This window comes from Lipotes vexillifer, unplaced genomic scaffold (genome assembly GCF_000442215.2).
Source record: "Lipotes vexillifer unplaced genomic scaffold, Lipotes_vexillifer_v1.1 scaffold907, whole genome shotgun sequence".
Classification (NCBI taxonomy): Eukaryota; Metazoa; Chordata; class Mammalia; order Artiodactyla; family Lipotidae; genus Lipotes; species Lipotes vexillifer.
Window position 1 is genome coordinate 1,224,901 of NW_006795956.1, and position 13,135 is coordinate 1,238,035.

At 37.6% G+C, this 13,135-nt stretch overlaps 1 protein-coding gene across 1 annotated transcript in view; it reads right to left on the reverse strand.

The window, feature by feature from the left end:
* The window catches only part of DOCK10 (dedicator of cytokinesis 10), a 212,025-nt gene that overhangs the window by 132,834 nt on the left and 66,056 nt on the right, over window positions 1-13,135 (reverse strand). Inside the window, 1 exon segment of the mRNA XM_007467990.1 lies at window positions 10,044-10,133. Coding sequence (XP_007468052.1) covers window positions 10,044-10,133 — 90 coding nt within the window.

Genomic DNA, 13,135 nt, shown 5'->3' on the forward strand with positions numbered 1-13,135 from the left:
CATTCCTGGGCAAGCTCTTCCAGGCGCAAAGCTTCAACTTTCAAATCCAGAGCCAGTGCCTACTCCTTCCTTCTATGTTGAGACCTATATATGTATCTTCTTCTTGGATATCTCTCTCTGCATGTCGGCTGGAGAGATTACCTTACTTGCTTCATCCATCCCTGCTTGAGCAATCTGTACTTTCTTCTGGGGACCTTATTTAAATTACTGGCACAACTATCTGGCTAATAGCCCAAGACAGAAATGTGGGAGTCATTGCCAATATAGTCCTCTCCTTTGCTCTCTTTTCCGCCACCAACTCCTGTCAATTCTGTCTCCTTAACAGCTCTTTGCTGTCACCACAACCATGCTGCCATACGTTAGCACAGATCTTTAACCCAGCTGGGCTATTGAAATAAATAGTCTCTCCTATCTGTCCAACTTCCCTTCAGTGTTACTCATCCCCACGAGCCAACCAATCCATTCTCTGGTCTGCCTTTAGTTGTTTTTTTCTAACATGTGAACCTGACCTTGTTTCTCTATTTTACAGTAACACTCCAAGGGTTTTTGTTAGTTGTTTTGCAAAAATCTGATCACAGGTCTGTCATTTCCCACCTGGTGCTGAGCTCCTTGACTATGTTACATCCAGGTGGTATCAGTAGCTTAGTAAGTGATAAATGTTGGTGAACAATAAACCCAGTCCAATCTTTCATGCAGTGGACAAGACCCTTTATTTCATACACTTTGTATGTGATCCACAGTAACAATATAAATCAGCAAGTGAGGAACTTTCTACATAAAGAATTCAACCATTTGTAAAGATAATCAACTCCACCCAGCCAGACTGGGAGTAGCAGTTTCTGTGTATATCTAAAGGGGCAGCTTGTTTAAGTCACTGAATTTGCATTTACCTCTAGGACACGAGAAAACATAATCTGGTAATTGGATAGGGGATTGAGAGGAGAAATTTAAGGGCTGAAAAAGGTGTTACTCTGAGCTTTATGATTATTATTATTTACTTCCAACTTTGAAATTAACTTTGTTAATACTTACAATTTGCTGCATGAAGATAAATCTATAGAACTCCCATCACTGGGTGTATCTGGGATTGTGTCTTAATATTGTAAGAGGTTTACTCTGGAGAAAGGTACACATTTTTGACACTAATGATAAGAATTAAGAATGGATGTGCCCATAAAAAGAAACAATTAATTTGCTCTTTCAGAGGCTTTAATATTCCCTTTCTCTTCCTCACCATCTGCCTTAATGAAATGCATGTCAAAGTTCACCCAAGAGCTGATTCTGTTTGACTTGAGCTGTATTGTGCCCCTAGTTCCTGATGATTTCCTTCCATCAGGTTTACAATACATCAGCATTTCTGAAATATATTTCTCAAGATACTTGGGGGGAAATAGAATTTCTCCATGGTAAAATAAACTTGGGAAATAACTCATGCCATATTCCCTTCTAAGGCAGCCCCAATAGATGTTAGCTAGTTAAAGAATCTGTGTGTGTGTGTGTGTGTGTGTGTGTGTGTGTGTGTGTGTGAGACCTGTAAACATCCTGCAGCTTTCTGCAGAACACTCTGTGCCTCTATGAAATTGGTGCCCTGCTCTGAGCTCAACCATTTTTTTCTCCTGGCTTTTAGCGTGCACTTTCTATGGAAGCCTAGAGATTTCAACATTTATCCTGTCTTCTTTGAATCTGGTTTGTTTTCCCTATTCAGTCTTGGGTCCTGTTTTCATTATTGTTTTAAAATTTGTACTGGGGTCTAGTTGATGTACAATGACGTATTACTTTCAGGTGTACAGCAAAGTGAATCAGTTGTACATATACATATATCCACTCTTTTTTAGATTCTTTTCCCATATAAGCCATTACAGAGTATTGTGTAGAGTTCCCTGTGCTATACAGTAGGTACTTATTAGTTATCTATTTTATATTTTTCCTGGAGAATTCAACTATTTCTGGTCTGGAAACGCTGCTTAAAATCCGAACTTGTCCTTGCCTCAGTAACTTAGTACTTTCGGGATGAGGACAGTACCTCCTCATTCTGTGCATGTGTGTGTATACAGACATATTCAGATACAGAAGTATATATAGATATTTTGCTTCCATTCTTTTAACGTTTCCACAACTCTAAGTCCTCGAGTGTCTTGTGCCTTTGACCACAGTGAGACGTGGATTCTTGAATTCGTGACTGACTCCTCACTTCATTATTCTACTCCTGCTGCAGGTTGGTTCCTAGAAATTACAGAGGGCTTTGTTGGCAGAGTAACTTGCTACCTTAGTACTTAGTATCTCTCTCAGCCATTCAGGTGAAGTGGTTCCTGGACCCTTGCTCTCTGTTGGGCCACTGTATTATTCTCAGTTCTCTGCTCTCTCATCTTCTTTGTTAAGAGAGACCAAACTGAGAGCTTAGTGTTAATTAGTGTTTTGTGTATATTAAAATGAAAACTTTGCTACAGAAGTTTTGCTTAAGAAGTCTGCACCCTATTCACAGATCCCTTTAATTGCTCCCCTCCCTGACCCCCAGTGGGAGGAAGTGGGGCTTGTTTTATCACAGAAGTGTTTCATATTTTTTATGGTTATAGATGTTGATTTTAAGTCATTTATGAGGATCAGATAAAGACATAGCTCCCCAGTTGTTATTTTCCAAGTGTTTTCATACCATTGCTATATTTAGTTTTAGAAACACAGCATTGGCACTATTAATATCCTCACTTAAAGATGGAGAAATTGAGGCAAAAATGTTAAATGCTTGTCAAAATGAAGAACATATTCCCTTGTGAACAGTGGAAATATCTCCATTAGGTCAGCCTGTTAAGTGCATGGTTTCAAGGCATTTTTCAAAGGGTCAGAGGTAGCAAAGTTGGTAAGAGCATGGAGCATGGGGTTAGAGGGAGCATGAGGTTAGAGAGATCAGGGGCTTAATTCTGGCTCTGTATGTATTTGAGCAAATATTTAATTGTTCAGGACTTGCTTCGTAGGCTGTAAAATGAGGTAGTAATACTTATAACACAGGATGTTCAAAATATATAAAGAGAATGTTGCTGAACTCTGACTTGTGTTAGTTTAACATAAGTGTGAGGTGCTTTACTGGATATTAAATACACGTATACTCTTATTTTAAAAAGGAAAGAATGCCTACTGCCTTTCCGAAGAGGCTCAGAGCTGTCAAAATAGAGTGTAGAGGGACAATTCAAAATTAGTATTGAACTCCATGTGTTTAAATGAGATTCATCCCAGTTTGTTGCCTAGCAACCAGGGTATTTGCCCTTGCCGCCCTGTGGGGAGCCGCAGGGCAATTTAGCAGAGGGTGGACTAAAAAGATTGCTTAGTGCAATGCAGCAGCCACTGTAAGGGAAACGTGTTTCTACGAAACCCTACAAATCTCAATGAATTCATTTCAGTGCTGGCTTACTCTGGTTTCAAAACTCCAGCCAATGTTTCTCAAAGTGTGGTCCACTAACTACATGCATCAGGGTTACAAAGCTACAGTGGGGTGATTAGGAAGAAGACCGAGACAAGTGTTCCTTCCAGAGGGCAGCTATAACAAAGCACACATGGGCAGTCGGCATCATGGTTTAGAAGCCAGGGGCCAGACGGCAGGGGTTGCAATGCCGGACCTGTCTATTCCCAGCTGTATGAGGCTGGACACGTCCCTTAATTTTTCTATGAAAGTTTCATCATCATTAAAAGGTGATGATGATGATAATGACAAAACATATGTTTGTAACTACTGTAAGCAAAGGGCTGAGAAGCGTATCTGGCACAGAGTTAAGTAGTCAATAAAGATCAGTGGCTATTAGCTATTGAGGTCAAGACTTTTTGCCAGCATAATTCTAGGGGGTCATTTCTCAGTCTTAACCCAGCTCTCTGGTGACCGCTTTCTTTCTATCTACTGTCTCCAGGCTCAACTATTCATGTTCCATTATCATCATGTAATGTTTGTCTTCTTTCTATCCTAAGGCACAAGTTTCACTTTATCTCCATCCTTAAAAACAAGTAAAACTATGGGAATTTCCACAGGGTCTTCATGGCTAGTGATCCAGAAATATTAGCAGGGAATAAAAGAGTTTCTTCCCAGGCTTTCTCCACTTTCTTTTTTTTTTTCTACTTTAGATCCACACAGTTGGGAAAAACATGGTAAGATGATTCATTCATGTTTCCAAGTCAGAGGCTCTGCCGTGAGATTTGGAATCTAAAACTTTGGCAGTTACCTGGCATCTGAGGTAAAAGGCATTCCACCTGACTTCTCCTTAGAGAAGTTCTTAAGAGAATCGAGAAGCAGAGGGTGGAAGTGAGTGAAGGAGGAATAATCCCAGCTGCAAGTAGTTGGAATGGGAACAAAGGTGAAGGTGAAAATTCCTCCCCAGGAGAAATAGCAAGACAAAGGCATATTTTGTGGCCAACCTGTTCTCAGCTGAAGTGGACATTCTTAGAGAACTACAGAAATAAAGGGATCGATTTGGCCATTTAAAGTCAGGGTGCAGAAGCTCATGAAAGTACAAACAAAACTAAAGGCCTCTAAGAACCCCAGAATATCCTTAGAAGTCGCCAGTGTTGTACTGACCTAGTTTTCAGGCCATCCTTTCCCCAGGGAAAGGAGCTAAACTTGACACCTTGGTTGGATCCAGAGATTGGGGTGTGGTGTCTGATTAGGTCCTGGAATTTCGTCTTTGAGCTGATTGGCCCTACCCCGAAGGCTTACCAGGCAATAAAATGAGCAGTGTTAAGAGGCAAAAAAGATGAAGTAGGCTGGCAACCAAATCCAAGGCCTCGAAAGCCTCAGGTACTAGAGACCCACAGGGGAGAGCTAAGAACCCCCGGTTTGTGTGAGAGCAATTTTCCACAGCCTAAAGGAGAGAGACTGCAGAAAATCTGGAACACACAAATACTCTATATACCCAAAAAGAGGTGCAAGGATCAAGAAAGGAAAGTCCCTAAAATCATGGAAATGTTTCTAAGTCTATTCAAATTATACTATATTACAAATGATTAAGAATGGATTATGTCAGAGGAACCTAATTAGCTTCCATCATGGACACAGAAGCCCAGCAGATAGAATCATAAAGCAAAATGCATATGGGATTTTGATCTCTCCATATGATATTTTCATTATCAAACTAAAATAATAATAATAATAAAAGAATCAGATGAAGTCTCTAAGGTGACTACCTAATAACTTGAAGAATAAAGTTGGATTTTAACTTTTGGAGACAATTTTAGGAAATAGACTCGAGTTGCTTCCAATTCTGGCAGCATTTTTAGATATATTCTAAGTAATTTTTTTTCAAAATACTTTTTAGTTACATAAATTTGTTTCTAACATCACAACAATACAGAATATATACACTGAAAATCAATTTCTACCTCCTTCCTATAATCCCAAACTTGTGAGGTAACCAATGTTATGAGTTTAATGTGCATTTTTTAATACTTTTTCTAGGCTTACATAACATATTTACATATTCACATATTTTTTTTAACTCTCCAATGATATACTGTGTATTCTGCAACTTACTTTCTTCTCTTAACAGCGTATCATGGGCATTCCAGTTAATACACTTAAATGTATGTAATTTTTTTCAGTTAGTTACTATTATAAAATATAGATGTGCCAAAATATATTCAACTCCACCCTTATCAACTGATATTACAAATTGTCTGGTGCTGCGATACTCATGCTTGTAATTGTATTTTTATGCTCTAGTGTTTGTTTTTCTAATATTCATGTTGCATACTTATACGTATGACTTAAAAAAGATACATTTGAATATCTCAAGGGGTGGGATAGGGAGGGTGGGAGGGAGGGAGACGCAAGAGGGAAGAGATATGGGAACGTATGTATATGTATAACTGATTCACTTTGTTATAAAGCAGAAACTAACACACCATTGTAAAGCAATTATACTCCAATAAAGATGTAAAAAAAAAAATACATTTGAATATCTCAAAAGGCTAAAGACATGTGAGAATTACAAACACTGTGTTATAGTGTTTATTTCCCTATAGTCTTACTATCACTAAATGATATGCAACTTAAATTTTTCTTCATTCAGATATTATACATCATTTTTGTTTTAATTTGTATTTTTATGATTACAAGTGTAGCTGGGCAATTTTTTTTTGAGTTTTTTTTTTAATTAATTAATTAATTTTTGGCTGCGTTGGGTCTTCGTCGCTGCATGTGGGCTTCCTCTAGTTGCAGAGAGCGGGAGTTACTCTGCTTTGCAGTGCACGGGCTTCTCATTGCGGTGGCTGCTCTTGTTGCGGAGCATTTGCTCTAGGCATGAGAGCTTCAGTAGCTGTGGCACATGGGCTCAGTAGTTGTGGTTTGTGGGCTCCAGAGCGCAGGCTCAGTAGTTGCGGCGCATGGGCTTAGTTGCTCCAAGGCATGTGGGATCCTCCCGGACCAGCGCTCGACCCCTGTCCCCTGCATTGGCAGGCGGATTCTTAACCACTGCGCCACCAGGGAAGCCCCGTAGCTGGGCAACTTTGTACACCTCTTGGCCAACTTAGTCTTGCTCTTTTTGAACTTCCTGCTTCTATCTTTTTGCTCATATTTTCTTGGGTTATTTACCTTTTTCTTATTAACTTGTAGAATTTTGAGTATTAGGAATGTTTGTGGGGTGGTGTGGCAAAAGAACATGAGTTGCAAATGAGTTCGCTAACTATTTTCTTTTGGCTTGATTTATGTTCCATTCATCATAAAAATTTAAGACTTTTCTTAAATGTGTTCATTTTTCCATAACTTTCCACTAAAAAGATGTTTTCCTACGTTTTTATAACTTTCGTTTCTAAAATTAAGATTTTAAAAATTCATCTGGAATTAATTTTTACATGTACTGTGAGATACAACTCTAACTTTATTTTTGTCCAAAATGGATAGCCAAGTGGTATTTGTTGAATTGTCTACCCTTCCCCAGAGAATTTGAAGTGCCATATTTACCATTTACTAAGTAACCATATGCACTTGGAACTGTTTCTAGATACTCTGTTTCATTTCACTGGCTTATTTTTTTTAATTTCAGAAGACAGGAAAAGATGGAGTATGTCTCTATTTTTTAAAGCTAACTTTTCTCTAAAACCAAAGGAAAAAAGAAAACTAGAGCAAAATTTCACTCATGAATATAAATACAAAAATTTGAAAAAATTAGCAATTCTGATGTAGTAAAATATTAAGATAATAGTACAACTTGAACAAGAAAGTTTATACCAGAAACACAAGTATGCATTCATAGGACAGCAACCTATTAATTTTATTACAGTGATAAATTCAAGAAAAAAGCTATTATGTCAATAGGCTGAATATGAATTTCACAACATAGGGTAGCCAGTCTTTATAAGCACTGTGGAGACCAAGAAAGGCCCTTCTTAAACATGATAAAGACCAAGAAAGACCCTTCTTAGACAGTTCTTTTGTACTTGAAACTGTCATAAAACACCAAATCAAGAATAAGACAATATGCCTGATGTTAGCATTATCATTCAATATTGTTTTAGAGTTATTAGATAATAAAATAAGATAAAAATCAAAGAAACAATATACTTATTAGAAAAAAAGAAATTTAAAATTTTTTTGCAGATGATGTGACTACACACCTAAAAATTAAAAAAAAAACTATTAGGATCAGAGAGTTTAGTAAGCTAGTTATCCATATTTGAAAATCAATAGCTTTTAAAAAATATCAGCATTGAACAGTAAGAAATGGAAATGGGTTTTAAAAACTCTACTCACATCTGCAACAAAACTATAAAATACACAGAAATAAACTTAACAACAAAGTTAAAGATCTTTATGAAGAAAGTGAAACATTTTAGTAAAGAACACATAAAAAGACCTAGTTAAATATTCCCTGTTAGGAATTCAATATCATAAACATTTCAAATCTTACCTAAGTCAATACATATTTCCTGCAGGACTTTTGCAGACCCGCTCTCAATGCTTCTGATTTGCTTATGTAGAAAATGATTTACCAACTCTTTTTTTTTTTCTTTTTTTAAACAGTGAGGCCCTACTAGATATTAAGACCTCCTCTAAGGCGACTGTAAACAAAATATTATGGTACTGATGTAACATTTTTATCAGTAAATGTGAAAACAGTATACTCAGATATCCTGATGTTATCTGAATTTCCACTTTTTTCTTTTTTTTAATCTTCTTAGGAGGTGGTATAATTCAATGTGAACTTTGAGAAAATAAATATGAAATGATAGAACTGGGGAAAAAAAGGCAAATCTATGGCAAAGATGACCTGGATTGAATAGGCCGAAATAAAATATGTATGATTAGTCAGATTAGGATCAGTATGTACACTAATAAAGCTAGCTTCTACTCGCACAAATATGTTTAAGAGCTGAGAAAGGGTTTTGCTATTTTATGTAGCTTCATTTAAATCCTAATTGGGATACACTACTTTCTCAGGATTAAAGACTGCATTTAGGGCTTCCCTGGTGGCACAGTGGTTGAGAGTCCGCCTGCCAATGCAGGGGACACAGGTTCGTGCCCCGGTCTGGGAAGATCCCACATGCCACGGAGCGGCTAGGCCCGACTGCATTTAGATCCCCACTAATTTCAGTCTGACCTGTGCTGGCTAAATGATATCATTGCACATTCTATAAAGGAAGGACTGACTTCGTTTATTACTAAATAGCTGTTAAGTGTGGGCCCAATCCCTGCCCCAAAGCCACCTGCAGTCTGGTTAGAAGGATTAGCAGCTTTATAGGCCTCTCCTACACCAACTAAATGCAAGTAGATGCTATACCAACAGACTCTTATCAGTCCCTTTAAGCTGTCCACATGGTTTTCCCATTAACTATTTCTATAGTTAATACTCGAAAGAAATATCTCTCTTAAAATAGAAACTCTGTTATCCAAAATTCTCACATACTATGGCCTTTCCTACAACTCAATCTAAACAAGGAAAATTAAATTAAATCTTTTTGTTAAGAATACTCAAATAAGATTAATCTCCAAAATATACAAGCAGCTCATGCAGCTCAATATCAAAAAACAAACAACCCAATCCAAAAATGGGCAGAAGACCTAAATAGAGATTTCTCCAAAGAAGATATACAGATTGACAACAAACACATGAAAGGATGCTCAACATCACTAATCATTAGAGAAATGCAAATCAAAACTGCAATGAGGTATCACCTCACACTGGTAAGAATGGCCATCATCAAAAAATCTACAAACAATAAATGCTGGAGAGGGTGTGGAGAAAAGGGAACCCTCTTGCACTGTTGGTGGGAATGTAAATTTATATAGCCACTATGGAGAACAGTATGGAGGTTCCTTAAAATCTAAAACTACAATTATCATATGACCCAGCAATCCTACTACTGGGCATATACCCTGAGAAAACCATAATTCAAAAAGAGACATGTACCACAATGTTCATTGCAGCTCTATTTACAATAGCTAGGACATGGAAGCAACCTAAGTGTCCATCGACAGATGAATGGATAAAGAAGATGTGGCACATATGTACAATAGAATATTACTCAGCCATAAAAAGAAATGAAATTGAGTTATCCGTAGTGAGGATGGACCTAGATTCTGTCATACAGAGTGAAGTAAGTCAGAAAGAGAAAAACAAATACCATATTCTAACACATATATACGGAACCTAAAAAAAAAAGGTTCTGAAGAACCTAGGGGCAGGACAGGAATAAAGACGCAGATGTAGAGAATGGACTTGAGGACATGGGGAGGGGGAAGGGTAAGCTGGGACGAAGTGAGAGAGTAGCATTGACATATACACACTATCAAATATAAAATAAATAGCTAGTGGGAAGCAGCCGCATAGCACAGGGAGATCAGCTGGGTGCTTTGTGTCCACCTAGAGGGGTGGGATAGGGAGGGTGGGAGGGAGGGAGACGCAAGAGGGAGGAGATATGGGGATATATGTATACATATAGCTGATTCACAGCAGAAACTAACACAACATTGGAAAGCAATTATACTCCAAAAAAGATGTTAAAAAAAAAAAAGAACTAAATGGGGGGAAGCAAAGCTTTATAAAATAAAGGATTGGAAGCATTGCATTTACCTCTCTCACCAGTAAATTTTCTGCTTTGTGCTCTGCATCTTCGGGTACTGTTGAGTACAATGTTCGTATGTCCCAAGAAACTGTGGCAGTCTGAGAGGAACAAGGAAAGGAAATTAAGCCTTCCGTCTTAAAGCACTGGGCAGACCACTATACCAAGGGCACAATAAAGAAGTGTATGAGATCTTAGCATTTAAGGATAAGAGAAGACAGAGAAACTTCCATAGTTCTTACCAATTTAATCTCTATGAGGGAAGATTCAAACCTCTTTGGATTACCACCACTGGCATTACAGTTAGTCCCCCCTGCTCCATGGTTTCAGTTACACATGGTTAACCAGGGTCGAAAAATATTAAGTGGAAACTTCCAGAAATAAACAATTCATAAGTTTGAAATTGTGTGCTGTTCTGAATAGCATGATGATATCTCAAGCCGTCACACTCTGTCCCCAACATCCCATCTCATCGACATCTTCAGGGCTCCATGATCCAGGATGACCCTCCTTCTGATGTATTGTCAGAAAGTTAATAAATAGTAGCCTAATACTATGTCACTACATCGTTCAACTCACTTCACCTCATCACCTAGGCATTTATCATCTCACATCATCACAGGAAGAAAGGTGAGTACAGTATAATAAGATATTGTGATAGAGAAAGAGACCACATTCACATCACTTTTATTACAGTATATTGTTATAATTGTTCTATTTTATTATTAGTTATCATTGTTAATCTTTTACTCTGCCTAATTTATAAATTAAACTTTATTATAGGTATGTGCGTATAAGAAAAAACAGTATGTATAGAGTTTGGTACTATCTGAAGTTTCAGGCATCCACTGGGGATCTTGGAATGTATCCCCAGTGTATAAGGGAGGATTACAATACTGTATTGCAATTACTGTTTTATCTGTGAAGCTCATAATTTTAAGCTGTTTCCTTCCCTGCAGAACACAAAAATTTGGGCATCTGTATATTTTGACTAGTTTATTTATATTGGTATCTTTTTTGTTCTTAATGCTATTGATAAAATACATTTGAAATGAAAAAAAAAACCTACAAAATCTACATTATTTTAATCCTACTGTAAATAATCTCTTGAATATCCACAGGGTAAATTTAGCCCCTTTCAGAAGAAGCCGTGTGTGTGTGTGTGTGTGTGTGTGTGTGTGTGTGTGTGTGTGTGTGTAGCCACAATTACGGTGGGAGAGAAGAAAGGGTATTCAGTAAATCTGGACCTTGAAGAAAATAAGTCATGTTTTTAGTGTCTTTATTTTCACTGAAATAAATAAAACATTTTCAACTTCAATGCTAAACAAACAACTTTTTATTAAATGAATATACATTAACTAAAAATATAAAGAATCTCTTAATATAAGACATTTAAAACAGAATTCATAGATTGTTTCCCCTGTATATATCTTATGCGATGCCATAAATTGGTAACTTTCCATTAACAGCCACCAGCTTCCTTTAGTCTGTACTCCTTGGGGATTACAAGGATGCTGGGATGATGAGTCTGTTAACATACATGGTACCAACAGTTGTGATCTTTTATTTTGTACATCCCCAAACCCACAAATGATTCATCAGCATTTCTAAAGCACAAAATAAGTTTCATTTGAACTGTTCTAGATGAAGGGCATTTTTTTCTAGACCAATTATTAAAACAGATGAGAGTCTTAAAACCCATCCTTACTTTTGGGAAGGAGAGGGGTCCAGGGAATTTAGTCTTCTGAGGTCATAGCTGCAGCTGCAAGCTCTGCCACCAAGGGCAGCATCGTTCTTTTTCTTCCAATCCTAGCCTCATATTTTCTTCAAATCCCCTTTTTTCTTCACTCTTGATATAAGCTCCTCGTGGGAAAGAAATTTGTTCTGTTTTGTTCATCACTATAACCTCAGTGCCTGGTTGGGTGCTCAGTACTTACTTGTTGAGTGTGTTGAATGTGTGTGAGTATGTAAATGTGCATTCTGTGTATGCATGTGGTGTGTGGGTGGTGTGCATCTGTGTGAGCTTGTGTGGTTGCATGTAGCGTGTAAGTATGTCTGTGTGAATGTGTGTGTGTGGTGTGTGCCTGGTGTGTGAGTGTGATTATGCAGGAGGGTATGCTGTACTTGATAGCGTGTGTCTGTATGCATGGCGAGTGTGTCTGTCATGTGTGAGCGTGTGTCTGTCATGTGTGAGCATGTATATGTGCATGTGTGAGTGGGTGTGGTATGTGGGTGTACCTGTGTGGGTGGGTGTGCACGCATGTACGTGCATATTGGGAGGATGGGATTTGGACACTGAAACAGGAAGAATGTCATGTGACTCTAACAGGATCAGAGGACAAAAATAATGATCAGAGGACAAAAAAATAATAAGAAAACTGTAATCAAGATACATTATATGGCAAAAATAAATGCTCATCTTGAAACACAGATACAGAGCCCCTCGGTCAGTGCATCTGCCCCAGGATTTGACTGCAGTTTGTGTGAAGAGAGTTTGGAAGTGCTCGCAGGACATGGCTGTCGATTTAAGCCAAGTATAGATACACGCACAGGGAACCATTACCTCCCACGTGAAGCATGTTTGGAGCCAGTTTAGGATTTATTATTATCTAGATTTTACATTTTTGATTCCTTTTGAATTTCCTTTTGCTAGTTGCATCTTTTATGTTATTCACTCTGCTAGAAGATAAACAGTAAATAAACTCTATTGAAAGGTTGGAGTAGAAGATGAAAATCCATGCCTAAATTGAGCTTTGGGGATTATTGCTGGATTTCAGTTATCTGGGGATAACTTATTTCCTGATTGGACAGATCATTTGCAGATACACAGTGTAACTTGATGCGTTTCCAGGGAACATTACATATTGTGATCTACTGGCAAGATTAAGGATTTTTTTCCTCCAATTGAAAAAATTTTCTATATTTCAGTCATTATTTTATAATAAAATTTTTATATAAAAAAGCAAAAGATTCCTCTTTTTCATTATCTACCACAGTTTATTGATTTCTTGCCTTTAAAAAAATAATAGCTGCTCTAAAATACTCTAAGTCTGATGGAGAGTAAAGGGGCCCAAAGTTTAGTTTCCTGTTTAGTTATACCATA